Genomic DNA, 26,609 nt, shown 5'->3' with positions numbered 1-26,609 from the left:
CAGATAAAAATTGCAATAATGTATTTTACATATGTATTTGTTAATATGTACATTTGAAATACACTGGTTAATATATGGTCCATATTGGTAATGCCTTTGTTAAAAAATTAAATACCGTCTTGTAGGAGTAAAACTGCTGTGTATCAATTTTTCACCTATTAAATTTCCTCCTTATTGTAAAGTTACGTTCATATTACTTTTAACTTACATACGAGGAAGTCTTGTCGTTAAATTTAACTAAATAAAAAGAATTTCAAACAATGATATCATACCTTAATATTGTTTCTATGAAATTATTTCATTATGTTCTGTTGTAAGATATTTTGGGAAAATTTATGCTCGAATGCTGAAAGCATTTTTAATATTGGGAAAAACAGTTTAGTAATAGCTAGTTTGTATTAAGAAACGGAAATTATTAAAATGCGTCTTGTTTTGCAGAACACAAGTTCATGGAGAAATACTCCATGAACACGAAAACCCAAAAGGACCAAAAGGCGCTTCTTTTATTCTTGGAGGTCAACTGGCCGTTCTCTTCATATTCTTTATTATTTAATTAATAAAAAAAGAAATTTCCAAAAAATAATTTTTTCAAAAAAAATAAAAGGCCATTTTAAATTTAAGCACAGCAGATGCAAATACATTTTAAAATTCAAACGACCAGAAATTACTATTAAAGAATAAATGAAACCCAAAACGAACAGAAATTAAATAAACAAGCATAGCAGAAACATACAACAAGTAATAATATAAATGAATAAATAGATCTAAAAGCGCGTTATGCTTAGATTGAATATGAATATCGAGCTTAAAACGAAAAAAAATATTTTCCTATTGAAGCATAAATGAAACTTAAAACGAGCAGAAATTAAATAAACAATCAATGCAAACAAACCTACAAAAGATATTAATGTAAATTAATAAATAAATCTTAAAACGAGTGAAAATTAAATTGAATATACAAATCAAGCTTGAAACGAACAAAAACCACCACAAACAAGAGTTTGGGTATGGGGCGTTTTGTTATCTAATTTTTGAACAATTTCAAAAACACTGGCTATTTCAAAATTTGTAGCGGACGGGTTTGGGAAAAAAGAGCGTGGGGCTATTTTAACTCTCCTGACTCTTAAAAAGTGAACTAGAACTTTCAATTTCCAATCAAATGAGCCCTCTATGAAGTTTATACGAGCATCTCTTTCGTAAGAACCACACATGCTCTTAGGGCATAACTTAGAACGCCATCCCCTGTGCCCTGGGGAGTTGCATTGACACCGGAGTTATTCTTATCCGACCTTTGAACTATTTTTTTTTAACAAGATGTCTATCTAAAAATTGTCATTAGATGGATTTTGAAAAAGAAGGCTGGGGAACGATAGCTTCCCTCGGATCTCTTTTGACTTTTAAAAAGTGACCTCGAACATTCGATATCCAATCAAATGAGCCCTCTCTGAAGCTTATACGAGAATCCCTTTCATACAAACAATATATGCCACAGGGCATAACTTAAAACGCCTGCCCCCGGACACTGGGGGGTTGTGACGACACCTGAGTTTTGTTATATGGTCTTTGAACTACTGTTTTAAAAATAGCTATCTCAAAGTTCGTATCAGAAGGGTTTGAGGAAAAAAGGGTGTGGAGGGGGGGGGGGTCAGGTGCCCTCCAATCTGTTTTGACTCCTAAAAAGTGAACTAAAACTTTCAATTTCCAACGTATGACCTCCTTCTCTCACTGTAAAAGTCATAAGCCTACTGCGTCATTGGCACTTTACTGAAAACCAATTTTATGACAAATATTTTCTTTGCACTTAATATTAAAAATAAACATTAAAATTATAGTAACATTTTGAACTGATGAGCTTTCAGCAAATAATATCATTCTACATCGAATATTCAGTTTAATTTATTAGCTCTTTTTAAAGTTATTAAAGACGAATATAGTTTCCCTACAAACAAGTGTTTGGATACTGCCTCCTTTTCTAACTATAAATAAAAACCTAAAGCCTACTGCGTCATTGGCGCTTAACTGAAAACGGATTATATTACAAATATTTTCTTTTCCAGTTCTTACAGTTTTGAAAATAAAAATACAAATACAGTAAAATAAATTCTTGAACTGATGGATCTTTCATCAGTTCATTAATTACTTTCATCAGTTCAACAATTAATATCATTATGCATGAAATATTCAATTTGATGTTGTTTATACTTTCCAAGACTGTTCAAGACGCACATAGTTTTCAGTAAAGTGCCAATGACGCAATAGGTTTTAGACTTTTAAAGTGAGAGAGGGAGGTCATACCAAAACTCTTGTTTGTGGTGATTTTTGTTCGTTTCAAGCTTAATTTGCAAATTCAATTTAAGTTTCAATCGTTTAAAGTTTTATTTATTAATTTAAATTAATATCTATTGTATGTTTGTTTGCATGGATGGTTTATTTAATTTCTGTTCGTTTTAAGTTTCATTAATCCTTCAATAAGAAAATATTTTTTTTTCGTTTTAAGCTTGATATTCATATTCAATTTAAGCATTACTCGCTTTAAGATCTATTTATTCATTTGTATTATTACTTGTTGTATGTTTTTGGTATGATTGTTTATTTAATTTCTGTTCGTTATGGGTTTCATTTATTTGAATTTGCTGAGCTTAAGTTTAAAATGGCATTTACTTTTCTTTGAAAAACTCATTTTTCGGAAGTTTTTTTTTAAATTAATTTTGTTCGTTTTTAATTGCAAAAGATTTCCAGTTTTTAAAAATTCCTTATTTCAAAATCAAACTTAAAAAAAAAAATCAAATATTCATGAAAGTAACAAAACAGATATCAAAGTGAAAAAATGGGTTTGTGTCAACCTCGGAGTTTTTATTATCTGATGTTTGAACTATTTATAACATAATGGCTATCTCCAAAATTTTTATAGTATGGGTTTGGGAAAAAAGGGCGTAGGGGGACTAGATTAAGCTTCGGTCTCTTTTGAATCTTTTAAAGTGAACTAGAACTTTCTAATTTCAATCCAATGAGCCCTCTCTGAAGTTTATACGAGTATCACTTCTATAAAAACCATATATATCCCCAGAGTATAACTTACAACGCCTATCCCTGGGCCCTGGGGGGGTTTTGTCATCCCTGGAGTTTTAATATCTGATGGTTGAACCATTTTTAACAAAGTGGTCACCTGAGATTTTTATCGGATGTGTTTATCCATCCGATACACCCAAAGGTGTGGAGGGCTGGAGGGGCTAGTTGCCTTCTGATCTATTTTCACTCTGAGAAAATGAACTACAACTTTTAATGTGTGTGTTTGTGGGGGGGGGGGTTGTCACACACCTGAAAAGGGGCATTTCAATGGCTAAATTGTCTAACACACAATGGGTTTTCACATAAATATAGATATGGGTATTGGTGCATGGAATTAGTGGGGTGGGGGGGTAAGGAATTAGTTTCTCATCTTCCTTTCATTTAGACTAAATAAGGCTAATACAAAGCGGTACCTCATATATTATCACAGACACATGTTTTTGACATTTATTTGAGTTCTTTATTTACACGAACTGATTTGGTTTATAATATGATGAAGTTTTTGCGGGAGGAATTTCTCGTGGGGGAGAATTCTCTAGATGAAATTTTCCTATAAAAAAAGGGGGTTTCCCGGCATGATATGAAAAAAATTCCAATTAAATAAACTATAAAAAAATTGGATGATTTGTCGCGTACGGAACATCTTTAATAAGGCTAATAGAAATATTCAGAATCGTATCCAACTTCAGGCAATAATCCAAGAACGATTGGAATCGTTCCAGAATTTAACATATCAAAAAAATACAAAAAATACAAAAAAAATACAAAAATACAAAAAATACAAAAATGAAGAGAGAATGCTCATTATGAAAATCATGTTTTCAACTATATCAGCGATGTTCTTACATGGGATATTTACGAACAGTTTTTCACATAGATAACTTCTTTCATGGCCCAAACATCCTTCTTATCAAATTTGTTACGTGCCAACTTAAAGACTTCCCGCCTTAAGACAGAACATTTAAATTTGATAGCAAAGTTCAGGAGAAAATATTCCAGAATTATATTAAAATTCAAACTTTCAACACCAAAAACTTGTGACTTTATTTTCTTGTTTTTTCCAAAAGTAAAAACTGATTTCTTAGTCAAAGGTTCAAAATACATCTTCCCAGCCAAGTCCTTCCCTATACATACAGTGATTAAACAAACGCTGATTCACACCTACTTTACAGTCGACACATGAAACGAGAAAAGAGTAACTTCTTTCCTTGCACAATCTAGGGCTTATACAGCTCGTGAGTAAGTAATTCCAGGACGTGTCTTTCGGAATCAACAGATTGTTAATATTTGAATTTTTAGGGACGAAAAGTGTTGTCAAATTTAACCAGCTTGTTTCACTCTTTCATTCTAATGACTCAATGTGACAACACTGACGAGATTATGATTCTGCCAAAGAACTTCATAATTTTTTAACCCTCAAAAAACCTGGAAACAAGAAAACTGTTGGCAGCTGTATCGTCTTCAGGCAGATTAGTGCTGCAGTTAGTTTTTAATGCTAGTAGTAGCAGTGATTCCTAGCTGTGGTGGTGGAATACAGTTTTAAACATGGCACACGCTATGGTTGATACTCAATCATAGTCCATAAAGGCAATTTATCTCTGTAAGCTGTAAGTGTAAATTATCCAGTAAGACATTTTTCCCTGTTTTACATGATATAAAATACCCCTTTCTCCGAACTCTTGTCTCATTCACATTTATTCATGTTCAATAATATACTTAAACTTAAAATAATCAAAGCAAAGCAGTACTTTCGGTGGACAAGCAGATATCTACTTTCAGGGAATGTGCAACAACAAAAAACCACTCATTTCACATAAAAATCGGAAATCAATTTATAACAGAAGGAAAGAAGGAGTAAACCCAAAAGAACAATAAGAAGATTTTGTGGCACTAAGAATGTGTTCACAATTTTTTTTTTCCTGCTATGATACGGTACTTGACTACAGTGAAGTCGGTTATAGTTCGTAAGTAGTTGCTTAGAACTCTAATATTCCTTTAAAAATATTTTTTGGAGATATTGGAGACAAAACTCTATTTAAATATTTGATGGTCAAGCATAGTTCAGTTAAAGGTCGGAGCAATTAAACTTGTCAAATGTAAATTTATAGCAGAACATTACCTTTCAAACAGTTCGTGGTAATGGACTGTTAGTAAGGAGCAAAGCGGCTCAATAGTGATCAAAAATCTAAAAAAAGAGTTTTGATATGAATACATGTATTAAAAGAATTGGCTTGTTTTGTTGATTCCAAATATATTAGAGTCATTAAGATTAGTGTTACCCATTAAAAGCTACGAGCCTGGGAAAATTTGCCTGATTTAAAAAAAGGGAGGAAACACCCCATAAAAGTGAAAGAATCTTAATCAAAATAAAAACCGTCAGATTCAGCATATAGAAAACCCTATTGTAGAAGTTTCAAGGTCCCATCTACAAAAATAGTAGTCTAATAATAGTGCTTTATGAATCGCTGGTGTCGCCTTTTTAGGAAGAAATTCAATCTGCTAGTGATACACCCTTACTGAAGCAATAATACTAAAATAAAAAATAATAATTCCTGAATTGACACGCTCTTGACAGTATTAATTAGAGTTTTTGAGAACATAAACAAAAAATTAAAATGTGATTGCTTCTTCTTTTCTTATAGATATTTCATGGCGCCAGACACATCAAGGTTGTTCGGAATACCACCAGTCTTTCTACCCACTTTAATGAATTCGTTTGACAGAAAATGAAGGGTATCTAGTGTCAATTCCTTTTATTTACACCAAAGTTTTGTTTTGACTTGTTTTCCTATTGAATTGTGTTTACGTTAATAAAATGTTTAAAAAAAAGGAAAGTCATCTCTCAACAGATCTATCAAAAAAGACTGAAGAAATGAGCTTTAAGGATAGAAAGTTGCGCAAAATGTACTTTGAGGAATACAGTAAAGTTAAAAAATAAAACATTACTTACGCATTGTTCACACTCGTGTAGTATGGCGGAATAAGGCAAATAGGATGTAGGAAGGCAAGTAAGAGAAATGGATTTCAATTTTTTTTTACGTTACCTATGACCAATCAAAGTGCTTAATGGGCTGTATCAGTGCGTCAGTGGATATGGTGGTCAAAATTAATAAATGTTTATTTTATATGATCATTTCCGGTAATTTGAGTCACATGGCTTCACTGCTCATCATACCAGAACAATCCATCACTTGCCTCGGTATATGGTTATATTGGTAACAAAAAAAAAGAAAGAAAAATCTATTTTTAGTCAGAATCAGATTTAACCCCTTCATCCTTTTTTTGCAATGGTACCTGAAGCCCTGACTCTTTTCATGAACAGCAGTATCTGCTCGTCTCCAAGAATCCATGGGGAACTTTCTTGGGCCCACTTCTTACCATATTATGTTTTCAGAATTCCACGTAACTTTTCTGTTTTAAGTTTGATCCGTCTGTCCGTCTTTATGATTTTTACTACACTAAAAAACCTTTCGGTGAAAACATTTGATAAAGGAAGATAAACCATAAATATTACTGCCAATTTTAGATATGCGTATCCCTGGGTTCCAGAAATTTTTCTTCGAAAAAACCAAACGCCAGTAGGTAACCGCATCCATAATTTCAACAATGATGAGAATTTGCTTCCTACACTCTTGTTTGATTTTGTTTCCATCCCATGATACTTTCCGAAACTTTCGAACAAAGGGTTGGAGAGAACTGAGTTGACTCTTGTAATTTTCAGACTAAAACCTTTTAAAGAAAGGAGCCCCAATGCCCTTCTGGAAACTTCTCACTAAAACTGACCAGAATATAATCAGAGCGATGTATTTTCGTTTTGCGAAGTATTTGCTTCGTCTACTTCCGTGGTATAGGAATTCTAATGTAATTGAAAATTTTAGTCGCAGACCCTGACATCGCCATCGCTAGACGAATAGCGAAGCATAATAGAAAAATACGCCGAATAAAATAAATAATATATATATAGTAGTTTATTTATGACTGAACCGGAAACTCAGAATTTCACATTTACAATAAATGTAAACTGACACACACACAAGAAGCACACAAAAGTTTATTATTTGGTGGTTTCATTGAACAGCCCTTTGGGAAATAACTGAATGGAGCGCTGAACTTCTTTCAGTCGTTTCGTCAGTTCTGACACCTAAAGAAGATACAAAAAATTATTCAAGGCCAAGTAAGGGAGTGAGAGGGCCCAAAAATTAAATGTTCGTATCTTAAATAAAAATAAATAAAAATAGGATGCTTTTATTACGATTACTTTATTCACTAGTACCCCTAAGAGTGGCGTAACTAATATTTGAGCGGGGAGGAGGGAGAGATATAAAAAAATCTTCTGCAAGTTAAGCTAATTTTATGCCACTACTTTTCTAATTGGCTGAGAAACAACATTGATATGCATTTCAAGTAAGAAAAAATTCATAATAATGATATTAAAAAAAGAAAAAAAAACTGCTGTCATCACTGCCACGTATGTATTTTTGTACATTACTCGCATAGATTTTAATTTTTGGGCCATTTTTCAACCACTTCCGAATGTTTAAATTCTCCCAAGTTTTACGACCTGATAATTTTCTTTTATCACACTCTCCTTTGTATAAATGAAACAGTACAAACGAGGAACTGGGCACAAAGAAATTATATAAAACAAAACAATAATACAAGAATTGATACCGCAGGAATAAGAACATTAGCACGTGGCCATGGTAAGTTAGACCTGAATGTCAGATAATACAAATTTTAATCTCGAAGAAGACAAAATTATTTTAGTTTTAGGAAAGACTAAAAACAATTGGACTTTTTATTTTTAACTCGTTTTCATGAGCTCAGAGACTCATTTTATTTGTGCATTTATAGCTTAAACCGATTTGATATATGACATGTGAAGTGCAATCCGTTTTGCGCCCCTTTTTTTCACTTATATTCATAGATTCTTTAGAAAAAAATTTCTCCTTTTTTGGCTATTTAGAAAACAAGTATGTTTACCATTTCTTCTGTAAGAAACATGAAAATAAAAAAGGCAGTAAAAAAAGATTATAAAAGGTAGAAAAAGAAATATGAAGAAGTTAGTAGAATAAGAAGTTTTCTTCAGTATTTATAACCTTTCATGTAACACAAGAATGGTCTATCAAGCATGGCCCTTTAAAAGTAAACTATTGGCTGTATTTTCAGTAAGCAATACTTTATTTAAATTTTTAAGAAAAATATTCAAGAGCAACTGAAAATTTCCCATTTGTATCAACTCCCATTCCACTCATCTTCAATGCAATTCAATCCTCGTTTAACTCAAGTCTCAATCAACTCAATTCAAGTTTAACCCAAACCTTTCTGAATCGACCCCATTCAAATCAACCACATTCAGCTCAACCTTCCTCAAATAAAAAAAGTCCCTCATTTTATACCATCACAGATATATAATTAAGGTTTACAGGATGGTTGTAGGTTGTCCAAACATTGGGCGACCAATGATAAATGTCTTTCAAAGTAATCTACTTCCCCCCCCCCCATTTTTACATACACTCAAAGGTACACAGACAATAGACAGGGAGAAAGACACATACTCTTCGCGACATATGTATGGCTTAAAAGGAAAGTTTAACCTCTTAGGAATTTCAGAAAATATGAAGTGGGAATACAGCCCAGAGCTGATTGTAAAAGAATATTTCGATTGCAAATGGTCGAAAATTATTGTATCGCAATATTAATTTTTCTAAATATGATTTATGAAAAAGGGGAGATACGTAGTGATTTTAGTACAACTTTAATTTAACCCATCTAGAAGGAAGGTGATAGGAATGAGTGTGGTTATTACGGAGGCATTAGCTAAGCTTCTGCAGGAAGTAAATTACATAGTGTTAAGATCGATTCCCCTCCCTGTCCAGGGAGTCAGACTTTTGTCTATATCTATATGAAACTGTAACTAATAGGGCTCTATAAAATTTTCGGAGGGAGGGGGGATGAGAACTATAGATTCTAAACAAACTTATCAGGAAAACGTCCTCACAGTTGCAGTAATTACTCAAACACCGTATAAAGTAGTGAACTGGTGATTTTCCCCCATTCTGTTTGGCAAGATATTCAAAATAGTCAAATGGGTTTGACCTTAGTTTGGTTGGACAGGACCCAGGGATCGAATCCTTCTGTAGCAACTCACCGGAGGGCTGACGTGAGGACCTTAGTAGTCATGATGCGTCTTTAATCCATTTACTTTACTATGTGGTGGCGCTATGGGTTTGACTTTAGCTTGACAATACGGAACCCAGAGATCGAAAACTGGCAACACCCCAAGTTGTGATATATCAATTTGGTGTAAATAAATGGAATTGACACTAGATACTGTCCATTTTCTGTCAAACGAATTCATTAAAGTGGGTAGAAAGACTGGTGGTATTCCAAATAACCTTGATTTGTCTAGCGCCATGAAATATATATAAAAAAAATAATAAATCATATTTTAACTTTTTTTTTATGCACTCAAAAAATCTAATTATCACTGTCAAGAGTGTGTCAATACATAATTTTTTTTTTTTTTTTTTAGTATTATTGCTTCAGTAAGGGTGTATCTATCATATATCAATAGCAGATTGAATTTCTTATTAAAAAGGCGACACCAGTGATTCATAAAGCACTATTATTAGACTACTAGTTTTGTAGATGGAACCGTCAAATAAAATCTGACGGTTTAATTTTGATTAAGATTCCTTCACTTTTATAGTGTGTTTCTTCCCTTTTTTAAAATCAGGCAAATTTTTTCAGGCTCGTATCTTTTAATGGGTAACACTAAACTCAATGAGTCTTATATATTTGGAATCATAATAACAAGCCAATTCTTTTAATACATGTATTCATATCAAAACAATGTTTCTTAGAGTTTTGATCACTATTGAGCCGCTTCGCTCCTTACTAGCAGTCCATTACCACGAACTGTTTGAAAGGTAATGTTCTGCTATAAATTTACATTTGACAAGTTTAATTGCTCCGACCTTTAACTGAACTATACTTGACTTCCTCAAATATTTAAACAGAGTTTTGTCTCCAATATCTCCAAAAAATATTTTTAAAGGAATATTAGAGTTCTAAGCAACTAGTTACGAACTATAACCGACTTCACTGTAGTCAAGTACCGTATCATAGCAGGAAAAAAAAAATTGTGAACACATTCTTAGTGCCACAAAATCTTCTTATTGTTCTTCTGGGTTTACTCCTTCTTTCCTTTTGTTGTAAATTGATTTCCGATTTTTATGTGAAATGAGTGGTTTTTTGTTGTTGCAAATTCCCTGAAAGTAGATATCTGCTTGTCCACCGAAAGTACTGCTTTGCTTTGATTATTTTAAGTTTAAGTATATTAATGAATATGAATAAATGTGAATGAGACAATAGTTTGGATAAAGGGGTATTTTATATCATGTAAATCAGGGAAAAATATCTTTCTGGATAGTTTACACCAACATCGCAACGCAACATTATATTAGCACAAATGATATATTAGCAGCTGGTTGCTTACTAGAATAAGTTCTTATCCTTTTTGAGGAAAGTGCTGGCTCTTGGTCATTTGAATCGCTTTCAGATTCAACCTCGGCACTCGGTTGAGTGATTACGCTGTGACCGAAGAAAGTGTCTGCAACTTCAGAAGAGACCAAGTTGGGTCTCGACCGTCCTCTTCATCACTTGTAAGATCTACATCTTACTCTTCGTAATTGATGTCACTTTCCTCGTCAAATATGATTTTGTTGGCTTCTTCGTCAGTCAACTTACTTCGCATCTGCAAAAAAATTTACGTTATCATTATCATTTTTTTTTCATTTTGTACGTTAGACACCAAATGGGCACAATTCTCAAACATGGACATAATGAAGAGGATCATCATCTACCCAAATCAGAGTGATAATATCAACTTCCAACGTTAGGTACCTTCCAGATGTATTAATATTAGTAGGGCACTGTCCTCAGACGTAGACAGTGGGGATTCTGCATTAGGAACGAATTTGGGCAGTGTCCTCATGTGTGGACAAATAAAATTTGGCCGCCAATCCTAGTCTAAATTCTTTTAAAATATAAAAAAGACGCCAGCATACAGACACTAGGCTATATAATTCTGGAAAAAAATTCCCGAAACTCAAAACTTCTAGGTTAGATACAAAAAAAAATATCAGAATTTAAATTCACCTTTTGCGTGTAAGTACAATAAATGTTTCTGATATTGACTGCTACTTCTGGCAGGTTTTGAAACTCTTTGGTAGATGCCTTGTGCAGTACGATAGAAATGTTTATTGAGAAGAGATAGTACTGAAGTTCTGGTGAAAAACAGTGGATCATAAGCTGGACGTGGGTTAAGGCGAAGTGTTCTCAAAAAGCACCAGTGCCCGCGAGAGGGTAAAATGGGGACGGAAAATTGAAAACAAGACGTATAAAAAGAATGTGTATAGGAATTCTGGTAAATTCACCAAATGTATAATTTCCCTTGACATGTTCAACCCCTGGAAACTTTCCTCCCCATAGAAAATTTCCCCGTGGAAAAACTCCCGGGAAAAAAATTGCCCCTACCCGAAAATGTATACGTACTTCACAATAACCAAATACTATGGGTGAAACATGGGCAAATTTTATGACTTAGACCTTTCCTTTGGGGCTGTGGTAGGGAGGGGGGGGGGGTCACGTTATATCCAAAGGCATAGTTATTGGGCCTTTCAACTATGATGAGCAAAACAGCTATCTAAAAATTTGAATCGGACGATTTTGGGAAAAAAGGGGCGGGGAGGGGGCAAGGCCCTCCAATATTTTTGGTCTCTTAAAAAGGGCACTAATTCTTTTATTTTAGTTCGAATGAGCCTTCTCACGATTTTCTAAGACCACTGGGTCAATACGATTATCCCTGGGGAAAAAAAATAATCACGCATCCGTGATCTTTCTTCTGGCAAAAAATACAAAATTTCACATTTTTGCAGATAAGATCTTGAAACCACTACAGATGGGTTTTCTGATACGCTGAATCTGATGGTGTTATTTTCATGAAGGTTCTAATAATCTTAGAGGATTTTTCTCCCTTTTTTCGAGAATCAGGCAAATTTTCTCAAGCTCGTAGCCTTCAATCGGTAAGACTAAACTTAATGGAACTTATATATTTAAAATCAGCACAATAAGCTGATTCTTTTGATATATCTAGTGGTATCAAAATTCCGTTTTTTAGAGTTTCGGTTACTATTGAACCGGGTCGCTCCTTACTTACAGTTCGTTACCACGATCTGTTTGACAACCAGGAGAATCACGTTTTTGCAACATAGGTGACACTAATGTGTCCTTTTTTCTGAAGGTGCTTTTGCTTTTCATCGCAAGCAGGTTGCAAGCTAAAATATCACACAGAGCTGTTTAAGGGCTCATTTAAAAGGGTATTTTTTAAAACTAGTCTTTGTTTATAAATCTAAATTAATAGCCCCATAAAAAGGACCATATTGCACCCTAAAAGTGTATTCTGGGTGTCATTTTTGGAATGGAAAGGCTGGGCGGGGCACTGAAACATCTTGAGGAGCTGCTTAAAGGTCATTTTAAAGCTTACTTTTATACTTAATTGTTAGATATAAGAATGAAAAGTTACTATGATAATCTTGATGGCTTAAAACCCTGTTCCTTTTTTAATATTCACCCTCTCACTCACGCTTAATATTAATCATAAATTTCAATCAATTTTTATAAAGTCGACTAGATAATACCATCATAAAGTGGCATATACGACCATAAAAGTGCACTTCGGTTAATCTCCATTTTTTCAATGAAAATACCAGAAAGGGCCCTTTTCACCGACAATAATCCAAATAAAATATTTTCCAAAATACAGCATGGATATTTTCGAGAACCAAGGGGAATAGGCACTCTCTTTCCCCTCCATTGGCACCAATAGAACTAGCATGCAGGCAACATAGTAGAGTGACTTTTAAAGGTTTAATTCAAAGCTATTGATCATTTCGGTTATTGATCATTGAGGATTATTTAATGAAGCTTAAAAATCCCCGTATGGTAGCCAGCCCCAAGAAAATAACCTCCTCAGCGGAAAATACCCTCCCCCCCCCCAAGGTAAATTTTCCTCCGTGGTTTGCTGGTTTTCAGTCACTATCGACTTATAAAAAATGGCTAGAACCCTCAATTTCTGACGTAATGAGCCCCCTCCAAAGTGTCTCTGGCCATGAGGTGGAGGTGAGAATGAGGAAGGGGCAGTCTCCCTCCTAAGCGGAAAAAATGTGTTCATTTTGGGGTTTAATGTTACTCTTTACTTTCATAATAACAGCATAGACCAGAAATATTCCCAGAGATCTTTTGGTATTAAATATAATTTTCACATTTTGGTACATTTTTTAACGCTTTTTTACCCCTTACCCAAAAAACATCCCCCCAAACAAAAGTCCTGGAAATGGCTCTGGGGATTATGTATCAATTTATACCTCCACCCTCCCCTTGTCTTTCCATTAGAACTAATTCAGTATTTATCTAAAGGCTCAAAGAGAATTGGGATGTTATGACATTAAAATGCTCCCTTTGAGGCATATCCTTCCTTGCCTAACTATAAAACGATCAGAGAACCCCATTGTAGAGGTTTAAAGCTCTTATATGCAAATGTTTGGAATAGTAAAACAACAGGAAATTTACCCAAGACAGTGAAATTTGTTTAGACTTTAAGAATATTTTGGCTAGCTAGGGAGAGAGGGATATACCTCAAAGGGTGTATTTTAATGCCAAAACATCCCATCTGTCATTGAACCTTCAGATAAATACAGAATTAGTTTGAAGGGAGAGACAAGAGGGGTGGAGATAGAAATTGATGCGCACTCTTCAAGCCCTCATCCAGGACTTTTCTTTTCTTTTCTTATGGGGAGGGGGTAAACAAATACATTAGAAATGTGAAATAGATGAATAGTCCCTCTTGATTTCTGTGAATATTTCTGGTCTGCACTATTATTATGAAAGTAAAGAGTAACATTACACCCCAAAATGATCAGAATTTATTCTGAATACGAGGGAGACTGCCCCTTTTCTATCCCCACCTCTGCTTCTTGGTCGAAAAACTTTGGAGGATGCTCATTCGATCAGAAATTCAGAGTTCTAGGCCTATTTTATAGGTCGAAAATAATTGGAGACCAGCAAGCGAAAAGTTGTTTTTTTTATTAAATAAATAACAGTCAAACTCAAAACGAGCAGAAATTAATATGAGTAGGGTTCAAAACCCGTATGCTGTCTAAAAGCAAGAATATAGTTTGTGCTTTACTGAAAAAATTCAAATGAATTTACTGAAAAAAGTGGGCATTTCCAGTTTAATATACATATACTGATATTGATTCCTTAAAATCTTAATTAATTTGTGGTTTCTTAGAGTTATAAAAGTGAATCATTTAAAAGAATTTTTTTTCAGTAAAGCACAAATTATATTCTGGCTTTTAGAAACTATAGATGTTTTTAACCCTACTCATATTAATTTCCACTCGTTTTCAGTTTGACTCTGTTATTTCTTTTAATTTCTGTTCGTTTTGAGTTTCATTTATTTATTGATACTGATTTGTGAGAGTTGTCGGCTTGGTAGATCATTTGATTCTGTTTTTGCTCATTTTGGCTTAATGGAGTTCTTTTCTTCTTTTTTTTTAAACTTATTTTGTGGAGAAAGTTTATTTTTAATTAATTTCTGTTCACTTTATATTGACGTAGTCTTTTTCAGGAAAAAAGAAAATAGTAGTTTGAATCTTTCCGGTTTTCCTTTAAGAATTTATAGTTTGACCTGCTATTTATATGCTGAAGAAAATTTTCTTCTTTTTTCCAGTTTTTTTGTATTTAATTTTAAAGCAATGTTTAGTTTTTAAGCATAATGGACAAACTGCCTAACTGTGGGGTTGACCTACCTGATAACCCTAAAGATGTAATTACTAGACCATTCAGCTATGCTGAACAAAATATGTGTCAAAGTTTTGTTGGAAGTGTCTGGAAAATCATTAGCTAAAGAGCAGGGCTGATTGCCATCCAATCACTTTAGACTCTTAAGAGAAAACTATAAATTTTAATTTTCAATCAAATTAGCTCCTTTAAAATATTAAATAAAAAAAACATGTTTTTTTAACTGAAAGTAAGGAGCGACATTAAAACTTAAACGAACATAAATTATTCCGTATATGAAACGGAATGTCCCCTCCTCAACGTCTAACTCTTTACTTTAAAGTTTGACTCTGTCTCACAACTTTATTTTTTAAAACAATAAAAAACTTTAGCGTAAAGAGCGAGGCGTTCAGGAGGGGAAAGCCTCTTTCATATACGGAATAATTTATAAAAAATGAAACCAGAAAAACGGGTTTTAATGTTTATAAAGCAGTGAATACAATAAAATAAACACTTAATTAAACAAAATTACTCTGAATATTTCGGCCCTACGTCAGGGAGCCTTTCTCAATGGAAAAAAAAGAAAGAAAAAAATGAAACAAAAAATGTTCTTTTTAAAACCTTAACTTACATCAATATAAAAACATACTAAACAAACAAAAGAAAAAATATAGATAAATAGGAAACAAAACTCACATATTAAATAAACACTTCCATTCACTGGCGTATAAACAAAATCGAATGTCTATATTGATTGAAACACGCCTCCTCATAGTATATAAATGGAAATCTATCAAAAAATGAAGAATATATTTATACTTAAACCAAAACAATAAAGGTCAGCTAACCCCCGGCCCATAACCCCTAATTAGGTCTCACAAGCTCATCACCCAATGTTTGAATTATTATTGAACGGATTCGTTTGCTTACAAGCTTAGCTGCAGTTCGTTTACTTTTCCCAGCATTTAACCCAGTCTGACCTTTGTTCGCAAGGTCATCTTTCGTTTCAGAACTATTATTAAAATCAGTACTGGTTGAAAATCTTACCTGCTTTTTAATTAAACTATTATAAATTGAATTGATCCTAAATTCTCTTTCATCTCTATTGATACTAATACCCCCGTATATTATCTTTTTTATTTCTATAGTTTCCCTGAAGCTTTGTAAAAGTCCTACAGACGTATCTACTATTTTTGTTTGATCAAATAAAATACTGTGATGAGGAAAATTATAAACATGTTCTGCAACAGCTGACTCAAACGTTTCCGGGGTTTTATTTTGTTTTAGAGAGCAATCTATGGCATTCTTGTGTTGCTGTAGCCTATTTTCTAAAATCTGTTGTGTACTTCCCATATAAAATTTACCCCAAGAGCATGGAATTTTGTATACTCCCCTTTGCAAATATCTCGGTACCTTGTCTTTCCCTTTATTTAACAAGGAGCTTATAGTTTGTCCTGATTTAAATGCTGTATTTATATTAGGTTTTTTTAATTCTCTTCTTAATTTTGGAGAAAAAATTGGGATTAAAGTTAAATTTATGTAATTTGTTTCTTCATTTGACCCATCTTCTTCTAATATTTTTGGTCCCATAACCTTTTTTTTCCTTTTTTCAATCATTTGAGAAATCCTATTTTCCATCTAGCCATTACCTACTAGAATATTCTTAATAAAAATTAGTTAATTGCTTATGTATTCTGGTGATGCTAATTTTAATACCCTATCAACTAAAGAAATAACTACACCCCTTTTTACCTGGATCGGATGGTTTGATGCGAGAGACAAGTAACGGTTGTTATTAGTCAGTTTACGGTAAATTGAAAACGCTAGTTCGTTATTATTTCAAAGGTTTAGTGCCCATTATTAAAAGGTTTGGTACCCATACTAAGAATAAAAAAAGACTGGAAGGCAAGCAGCCTTTCTCTCAATCCTTCCACTCTTTTTTAAATAAATTTGTCAATTTGGCCAGTTATTGGCTTCTGTGTCACACCCCCCACACAGATTTTGCTTACTGGTAACCCTTGTAATATTGCCTCCCCCCTCGCTGCTACAGAATTTGCTCTAGATCCATCCCTGTATTCTAGCGTACTAATTCCCATCTAAAGCTGCGTGAAAAAGGCCAAGGAAAAGCCTGTCTTGATGAATAACATGCCTTCAAAGATATTCGCCCAAGGTTTTTTTTTACAAAATGGAAATTTTCAAGAGAATAATGTTTGCTTTGCAGATTTGAGAGTTGATTAACTAAATGCAAGATCAAAAAAGACAAATTCTGTTGCTACGTGCTTATTTCTATGCACAACCTTTTGATTTCATCGCTAAAGCCTGAATTCTAAAAAAAATTATTGCTTGAAATATTAGGAAGGCAAAAATTTATTTATTTAATAAAAGAAAAATTAAGTCACGTATGCTTAAACATTTCCTGAAATCTGAGGCTTGACTAATTCGTGTACGTGATTTAAAATTAATTGTGTAAAAAGTAAAAGGTATATAAAGGTGGAACTTTTGTATATCTGCACAGTTCAATTTGTAGTAACGATGAAGAAAGATATCAATTTGTGTGTAGCTGCTTGTATTTTTAATAAGTTCTATATAGCATTGCTTTTCTTCTTAACTTTTGTCGTTTTGATGAATTTCACTTTACTTGGGGTCCCATATAAGGTTGATTTTAAAAAAAAGTGACAGGATCTTATTTACTATTCTCTATTTCTACTTTAAAATTAATACGAGTTGAATCTTATTCCTTTTTCAGCCTGCTGAAAAGTATCAAAAATCCAAATATGAAACTCATACAAAGTATTTTCTACATAAAACACTCAAAAACATCCCTCCTCTTTGGAAGTTTTACAAATTTGGCCTTAAAATCATCCTTTTCTTCCTTCTCTTTTTATGCCACACCCTATCCGCTAAGTGGCACCAATTTCTTAACTTTCTAAAGCTGAAAAATGTCTTTATGCACAATTTACAGTGCCTGACCCCCCCCCCCCTGTAAAATCTATCTATTTGGCCTTGAAAAATACCTTTAAAGCGCCAAGTCTTTTACTTCCTTTTTCTTTTTATGTCACATCCTCTCCACTAAGGGGTTCTTGCTTCTTTACTTTTCAAAGCTGACAAAAACATTTATCTACAGTCAGAGGCAAAACTTGCTATGGGGCAGGGGAGCAACTGCTTCCCCCCCCCCCCAAAGCCCAGTTCAACCCCATGACCTAATTCTCTTGCAAACTTAGTGCTAGCTAAAATCAAACACCATCCTATTCCGGGATACTGGGGCTCAGTGTACGCTACACTACTTGTAGGGGAAAATATATATTTGCTTTGTACGGGTTAGGAGGTAGGCGTTGCTGATACAATAACACTAGCAGAAACCCTCTTCACTGCTAGCACAAATATATTTTCATAATTTCAGAAAAGAGGAGCTACCAAGAAAAAAAGCGAAAAAAGAAAAAAAGAAAAAGAAAATCTTAAAGAGAATTAAATCAACAAATGTAGTTTATCTAAACAACTCTTATCCCTTGGGTTTAAGTTTTAACGCCATATCCATAAAGACATATTAACATTCTTGTTTTTCCTGATAAGGTTTAAAATATATGCGTGATTATCAGTATGTTTTTCTGGTGATTTTGGCGTTTGTTCCCACTGGAATAATCGAACCAACCTAGGATGAAGGCTCATTTGAGAGGCAGTTGAAATTTATAATGATCTGTAAAGTGTTGTGCATAAAATAAGGTCTAATTAATCTTTGGCTTAAAGAGCGAGGTATTGACTTGGGGATGAACCCAATCATATACGTAATGTTTTCTGTCGTTTTAAGTTTTGATGTTGCTCCTTACTTTCGGTTAAAAAACTTGTTTTTTTTTTATTTCTGATCTTTATTTAAATAATGCTGGGAAATCCGGTGCCCCTTTCTTAGCAATGTCCCTTCTCCCATGAAAACTTCCTTCATGGTAAGGTCCTCCCACATAACCTCCGACCCCCTCCCCCCATTATGAGAAAAAATCCCCTCTGAAAACGTCTGTATACTTCGCAATAACCAATACTATATGTTAACATTGAGTAAAGTTTATAACTTTCAGCCCTCCCCCCGGGGACTTCGGGGGATTAAGCCATCCTAAAAGACATAGTTATCATATTTTTGACCATGCTGAACAAAATGGCTTCAGCAATCTCAAAATTTTGATCGGGTGACCTTGGGAAAAAAATGAGCGTGGGAGGGGGCCTAGTTGCCCTCCATTTCTTTGGTCACTTAAAAAGGGCACTAGAAATTCTAGTTTCCGTTCAAATGAGCCCTCCCACGATATTCTAGGACCACTGGGTCTATACGATCACCCCTGGGAAAAAAACAAACAAATAAACACGCATCCGTGATCTTTCTTCTGGCAAAAAATACAAAATTCCACATTTTTGCAGATAGGAGATTGAAACCTTCGCAGTACGGTTCTCTGATACGCTGAATGGACTGTTGAGGTAGAAGCTTTAAAGCTAAATTTTTATCTGATTTTCTCATGTGTAGAATGTTGACATGGGACAAGCCTCACTAGAAATGTTTCTAAGTTGATGCTACATTAAATCTAAGTCTGATATTCCTGCTTTGGTCTATTATATTTGTACTGTGGATTATATTCAAATCATCCACATTCCCTGTGCTTGCTGAACTTTGGCTTGAACTAACTTCAATATAGGTGCTCTGTTTTATTATTCTTGCAGTTGGCAAGTAATCTTGAGACAAAGATAAGATATATGCTTTATTCCTTTCTTTTTAGCCCTTTTTCAATGTTTTTTCTGGCTAGTTATATTGAATTACCATTTTGTGCTTTGAATTCAGCAGATGCAATCAGGAGTGCAAAGTCAAACAATTAACATTGCTGCCAAACAAATATGTTTATGTATAAATAACGACAAATATGAGTTATTGACAATAAGTTATTAGCAGTTCATTGGTCTTGATCTTTGACGCCTGATATCTATATCTTGATCTTGAGTACATTGGTAATTTTGCAGTCTTATAGGACATTTTTTTGTCTGGGTCATAAAAATAATGCTCAAATCTTCATTATCATATTATAGTTTCTTTTCATGCTGTCTTGTCAGCATCATTGATATGCTGTCATAGATCAAGAAAGAAAGTGCCTGAACCTTGACATTGATGATTTTGACAGAGAGTTTTGATCACTGAGGCACACAGACAATGCAATCCATTTCAAAACTTGTGACAATCTGGTCATTCCTGTCTGAATGTAAGAATGGAGAAGGCGATTTTCTTTTTCCTAACTTGCCAAAATTTAGGGGAATCCTGATGGTACTACCACACTCAAGTGCAGCAGGGAAGTGTGTGTCGCGGATATATATTGAAAACCACAGCTATATAATAGAAAACTTGATACCATTCGCCAAAAAATCTGCTTACTTTCTTTGATAGCTTGGATACACTTACACTATTTTGATTTGGTTAAATTTTCAGAGCAGAAGTAACCCCGAAATTTTGAACATAATACCCTCAGTTGTTCTTGGGATACTGCTGAGATACCTTATTGGGAATTTGCATTAACACAGTTCATTTTGATTTAATCTTAAGGCAAAATTTAGTTTTTAAACTTAATGGGCAAATAGGAGGGTGAGCGTGGGAGGTTGCCCTCCAATCAATTAGTTGCCCTCCAATCACTTTCCACTATTAAAAAAGGCATTAGCCATTCCAATCGAATGAGTCCTTTTCCAAGCTTCTACGACAACTCCTTCGATACGAAGTGCCTAGGTCTAAAGAAAAAAAAAAAAAAATAAATAAATACATTGTGCCAAGGCAGCGCGATTGTGCTGTCTATTATAATTTATATTCTTTTTAAGTTTTAATTTTTTTCCTTACTTTCATTTTAAAAAAGTTGTTTTTTTTTTTGTTTTTTTCAATCACTGATACAGGTATAGCCCAATATTTACGTGAGTCTGCAATTTGCCCGAAATAGGACACCTTTCCTGTTGCAGAATCTGAGTAATCAAATGCAGACTGAAACCATATGTCATCTCATCAGAAATCTGGAAATCTAATCAGAATGGCATGACCTTGCCAATTATTTTGGCGACGTAAGTTTTTTGTAGATTAATATAATAATAAAAACTTCAAGAGATCTACGAAGTCGATATGCAGAGCCACTCCTAGGAGAAGCGGCAACCGGATGGGCTTGCCCCGGGTGCCACAGCTGGAGGTGGTGCTCTAGCTGGAGGATTGACCCACTGGATGAAATTTTTTCCTTTGACTCGGCTTTGTTTTGCTTATATTTGAGTCAGGAGGGGGGGGATGTAATCGTCCTTCCTTAGAAACCACCAATCCTAGGAACAGCTTTGTCGACATGCATTGAATTTTTAGTCTTTGTGTTGGCATTGATTGCCCAATGCGATGTAGTTTTTCTAACTAACAAACATTTATTTCATTGCCTGAAAATAGAGACTAAGCCTCTTTCATGGTCTTTCTTTAAAAATAAAAAAAAATGGTCAAGAACAGAAAAAAATTAAATCAAACAAAATGACAATAAAACAGTTCGTGATAACGAACTGTAAGTAATGAGTGACCCAGCTCAATTGTAACCGAAACTCTAAAACAACGGAATTTTGATACCAATAGATACATCAAAAGTTTAGTCTTCATTAAGGTTAGTCTTACCCATCAAAAGTCAAGAGTCTGAGAAAATTGGCCTTATTTTCGAAAAAGAGGGAAACACCTCCTGAAAGTAATAGAATCATAGTGCAAATTACACCATGAGATTCAGCGTATCAGAGAACCCTACTGTAGAGTTGTCAAGCCCCTATCTGCAAAAATGTGGAATTTTGTATTTTTTGCCAGAAGAAGCATTACGGATGCATGCTTTTTTTTCTTTCTTTATTTCTTTCTTTCTTTTCCCCAGGGGTGATTTGTAAAGTATCATGGGATGGAAACAAAATCAAACAAGAGTGTAGGAAGCAAAGTCTCATCAATGTTGAAAATATTGATGCGGTTACCTACTAGCGCTTGGTTTTTTCGAAGAAAAGTTTCTGGAACCGAGGTATTCGCATATCTAAAATTGGCAGTAATATTTGTGCTTTCTCTTCCTTTCTCTAACGTTTTCGCTGAAAGGTTTTTTAGTGTAATAGAAATCATGAAGACGGGCAGACGGAACAAACTTAAAACGGAAAAGTTACGTGTAATTCTGAAAACATAATATGGTAACAAGTGGGCCCAAGAAAGTTCCCCATGGATTCTTGGAGACGAGCAGATACTGATTTACATGAAAAGAGTCAGGGCTTCAGGTACCATTGCAAAAAAAGGACGAAGGGGCTAAATCTGATTCTAACTAAAAATTGATTTTTTTTTTTTTTTTTTTTTTTTTTTTTTTACCAATATAACCATATACTTAGGCAAGTGATGGATTGCTCTGGTATGATAAGCAGTGAGTCCATGTAGCCTAAATTACCGTAAATGAAAATTACCGTAAATTACCGAAAAAGCTACCGGCTGAATATCATTTATGCCAATCAATTGTACCAACTCACATAAAAAGGGGGTGTTGCAAAAATAGTAACAGTAAAGGAAAAAGTTATGGCAAAGAAAAACAAATCTTCATATGATCCAGAATCTAAAATCTAGCACCGGAATCTATAAATCAAAACCGAACTAAACTAGTCCATAAATAAAAAGCATTGTTTAAACGTCAAAAGAAGATATATTGGTATATATAAAGGCCTTAAGTTGAAAAATAAGTAATCTTAAATAAATGCTATTAAAAGTCAATATAACAAGGCTTTTCTAATGATTTGCAACTGTGACTCGAGTTGTTTTCTATTTTCATCCGTCTCAGCTTTGGATGTTTAAATAAACTTGATCTCCTTGGCCATATCTGCATTTTCAGCCTCCAAAGTTGGCTTGGCTTTTTCCAAAGCTGCATTTATTTTGTTGGCTTCGTCCATTTGTTCATGCAAAACTGCCAGCTCTTGACTTTGTTTGTTCCTTATTTCCATTAACTGGCTCTCGTGATGACCAGACTCTTCCTCAAGGGTCTTTTTCATTGATTCTAATTCCTTTTCGTACTTATTTGTCAGCTCTTGCTGCGCAGCAGTTGCGTTCAAAGAGTCAAGGAGTTTTTTCTTAATAGTCTGTAATTCTTGATTTATGTCATGAACATTTTGTTCAGCCTTTTGCCGAACAGCTTTTTCCACTTTTAAGTTCTCAGTGATCACAGCAAGTTGAGACTCTTGCTCACGAAGTTGTTTCTGGGACTTATTTCTCATGGCAGCTTACTCATCAAACTTAGCCACGGCAAGAGCAAGCTCTTTTTCCCCAGTAGATAGCTGTGACTCGAGTTGTTTTCTCTTTTCATCCGTCTCAGCTTTAGATGTTTCAATCAACTTGATCTCCTTGGTCATATCTGCATTTTCAGCCTCCAAAGTTGCCTTGGCTTTTTCCAAAGCTGCATTTATTTTGTTGGCTTCGTCCATTTGTTCATGCAAAACTGCCAGCTCTTGACTTTGTTTGTTCCTTATTTCCATTAACTGGCTCTCGTGATGACCAGACTCTTCCTCAAGGGTCTTTTTCATTGATTCTAATTCCTTTTCGTACTTATTTGTCAGCTCTTGCTGCGCAGCAGTTGCGTTCAAAGAGTCAAGGAGTTTTTTCTTAATAGTCTGTAATTCTTGATTTATGTCATGAACATTTTGTTCAGCCTTTTGCCGAACAGCTTTTTCCACTTTTAAGTTCTCAGTGATCACAGCAAGTTGAGACTCTTGCTCACGAAGTTGTTTCTGGGACTTATTTCTCATGGCAGCTTCCTCATCAAACTTAGCCACGGCAAGAGCAAGCTCTTTTTCCCCAGTAGATAGCTGTGACTCGAGTTGTTTTCTCTTTTAATCCGTCTCAGCTTTAGATTTTTCAATCAACTTGATCTCCTTGGCCATATATGCATTTTCAGCCTCCAAAGTTGCCTTGGCTTTTTCCAAAGCTGCATTTATTTTGTTGGCTTCGTCCATTTGTTCATGCAAAACTGCCAGCTCTTGACTTTGTTTGTTCCTTATTTCCATTAACTGGCTCTCGTGATGACCAGACTCTTCCTCAAGGGTCTTTTTCATTGATTCTAATTCCTTTTCGTACTTATTTGTCAGCTCTTGCTGCGCAGCAGTTGCGTTCAAAGAGTCAAGGAGTTTTTTCTTAATAGTCTGTAATTCTTGATTTATGTCATGAACATTTTGTTCAGCCTTTTGCCGAACAGCTTTTTCCACTTTTAAGTTCTCAGTGATCACAGCAAGTTGAGACTCTTGCTCACGAAGTTGTTTCTGGGACTTATTTCTCATGGCAGCTTACTCATCAAACTTAGCCACGGCAAGAGCAAGCTCTTTTTCCCCAGTAGATAGCTGTGACTCGAGTTGTTTTCTCTTTTCATCCGTCTCAGCTTTAGATGTTTCAATCAACTTGATCTCCTTGGTCATATCTGCATTTTCAGCCTCCAAAGTTGCCTTGGCTTTTTCCAAAGCTGCATTTATTTTGTTGGCTTCGTCCATTTGTTCATGCAGAACTGCCAGCTCTTGACTTTGTTTGTTCCTTATTTCCGTTAACTGGCTCTCGTGATGACCAGACTCTTCCTCAAGGGTCTTTTTCATTGATTCTAATTCCTTTTCGTACTTATTTGTCAGCTCTTGCTGCGCAGCAGTTGCGTTCAAAGAGTCAAGGAGTTTTTTCTTAATAGTCTGTAATTCTTGATTTATGTCATGAACATTTTGTTCAGCCTTTTGCCGAACAGCTTTTTCCACTTTTAAGTTCTCAGTGATCACAGCAAGTTGAGACTCTTGCTCACGAAGTTGTTTCTGGGACTTATTTCTCATGGCAGCTTACTCATCAAACTTAGCCACGGCAAGAGCAAGCTCTTTTTCCCCAGTAGATAGCTGTGACTCGAGTTGTTTTCTCTTTTCATCCGTCTCAGCTTTAGATTTTTCAATCAACTTGATCTCCTTGGTCATATCTGCATTTTCAGCCTCCAAAGTTGCCTTGGCTTTTTCCAAAGCTGCATTTATTTTGTTGGCTTCGTCCATTTGTTCATGCAGAACTGCCAGCTCTTGACTTTGTTTGTTCCTTATTTCCGTTAACTGGCTCTCGTGATGACCAGACTCTTCCTCAAGGGTCTTTTTCATTGATTCTAATTCCTTTTCGTACTTATTTGTCAGCTCTTGCTGAGCAGCAGTTGCGTTCAAAGAGTCAAGGAGTTTTTTCTTAATAGTCTGTAATTCTTGATTTATGTCATGAACATTTTGTTCAGCCTTTTGCCGAACAGCTTTTTCCACTTTTAAGTTCTCAGTGATCACAGCAAGTTGAGACTCTTGCTCACGAAGTTGTTTCTGGGACTTATTTCTCATGGCAGCTTCCTCATCAAACTTAGCCACGGCAAGAGCAAGCTCTTTTTCCCCAGTAGATAGCTGTGACTCGAGTTGTTTTATCTTTTCATACGTCTCAGCTTTAGATGTTTCAATCAACTTGATCTCCTTGGTCATATCTGCATTTTCAGCCTCCAAAGTTGCCTTGGCTTTTTCCAAAGCTGCATTTATTTTGTTGGCTTCGTCCATTTGTTCATGCAGAACTGCCAGCTCTTGACTTTGTTTGTTCCTTATTTCCATTAACTGGCTCTTGTGATGACCAGACTCTTCCTCAAGGGTCTTTTTCATTGATTCTAATTCCTTTTCGTACTTATTTGTCAGCTCTTGCTGCGCAGCAGTTGCGTTCAAAGAGTCAAGGAGTTTTTTCTTAATAGTCTGTAATTCTTGATTTATGTCATGAACATTTTGTTCAGCCTTTTGCCGAACAGCTTTTTCCACTTTTAAGTTCTCAGTGATCACAGCAAGTTGAGACTCTTGCTCACGAAGTTGTTTCTGGGACTTATTTCTCATGGCAGCTTCCTCATCAAACTTAGCCACGGCAAGAGCAAGCTCTTTTTCCCCAGTAGATAGCTGTGACTCGAGTTGTTTTCTCTTTTCATCCGTCTCAGCTTTAGATGTTTCAATCAACTTGATCTCCTTGGCCATATCTGCATTTTCAGCCTCCAAAGTTGCCTTGGCTTTTTCCAAATCTGCATTTATTTTGTTGTCTTCGTCCATTTGTTCCTGACACCTCGCAAGACTTTCCTGGCACTTATAACGAATTGCCCATTCGTTCAGTACCCGATCAAGGCAAATATCACCGGGGAAGTCTATAATGGGGAAGTCTTCTTCCCCATTATTTGTTGGACGTCCAGAGCTTGAAGTAATCACAACTAAAACAGAAAAATACCGCTGATTGAAAATGGTAGTCTGTCGTATGAGTAAAAAGAGTGAGATGATGGGGAAAAAAATATTGCTGCTTCCTTATAAGGAAAGTACGTGTTTACATTTAGGAATCTGTTTACAAAAATCTATCACAAACTCAACTCATATTTTAGGATAAAACAAAAGAAAATTTACATAAACAAAAAAAGGTCAATACTTTGAAATAAGGTAGGCCTAAAAAGATTTGACATAAATGTGCAAGATTTTTTGTTTTTCCATAAGAAAATTTGGTGAATTTAAATATAACCTCATTTGTGATGAAATTTTGTTTGTCAGGGGGTGTAAATTCACAAAAATTGGAATGTGGGGTGGCAAAACGTGTGTTTTAAATTTAGTAAGGCAATTTATTGCCTTTTTCAACCAAAATACAAAAGAGGCATTTTGTTTTATGTTTT

The 26,609-nt window shown here is 34.8% G+C and overlaps 3 protein-coding genes and 1 pseudogene across 4 annotated transcripts in view; 1 reads left to right on the top strand and 3 right to left on the bottom strand.

Moving 5' to 3' along the window:
- Positions 1-5,859, top strand: part of LOC148944188 (uncharacterized) — a 147,525-nt gene extending 141,666 nt beyond the window's left edge. For both annotated transcript variants that reach the window (XR_016142806.1, XR_016142804.1), the window contains one exon: positions 5,712-5,859. The gene's annotated coding sequence lies outside the window, so the exon portion shown is untranslated. The remainder of the gene's footprint in view (positions 1-5,711) is intronic.
- Positions 5,860-22,515: 16,656 nt separating this feature from the next.
- On the bottom strand, positions 22,516-23,160 carry LOC148944187 (uncharacterized). The gene has a single exon (XM_089100786.1). The coding sequence runs from the start codon at positions 23,158-23,160 to the stop codon at positions 22,741-22,743; it is 420 nt and encodes a 139-aa protein (XP_088956912.1). The 3' UTR covers positions 22,516-22,740.
- Positions 23,161-23,166: 6 nt separating this feature from the next.
- On the bottom strand, positions 23,167-24,744 carry LOC148944186 (uncharacterized; annotated as a pseudogene).
- LOC148944185 (uncharacterized) lies at positions 24,735-26,007 on the bottom strand. Its single transcript, XM_089099858.1, has one exon. The coding sequence runs from the start codon at positions 26,005-26,007 to the stop codon at positions 24,751-24,753; it is 1,257 nt and encodes a 418-aa protein (XP_088955984.1). The 3' UTR covers positions 24,735-24,750.
- Between the last annotated feature and the right edge of the window lie 602 nt (positions 26,008-26,609).

Source organism: Artemia sp. Qi Xiang Cuo, chromosome 14 (assembly GCF_049724085.1).
Source record: "Artemia sp. Qi Xiang Cuo chromosome 14, ASM4972408v1, whole genome shotgun sequence".
Classification (NCBI taxonomy): Eukaryota; Metazoa; Arthropoda; class Branchiopoda; order Anostraca; family Artemiidae; genus Artemia; species Artemia sp. Qi Xiang Cuo.
This window is presented reverse-complemented; position numbering and strand designations above follow the sequence as displayed.

What these genes read in the sequence shown, in the direction of transcription:
- LOC148944185 (XM_089099858.1), bottom strand. Translation starts at nt 26,007, where the DNA reads ATGGACGAAGACAACAAAATAAATGCAGATTTGGAAAAAGCCAAGGCA.
- LOC148944187 (XM_089100786.1), bottom strand. Translation starts at nt 23,160, where the DNA reads ATGAGAAATAAGTCCCAGAAACAACTTCGTGAGCAAGAGTCTCAACTT.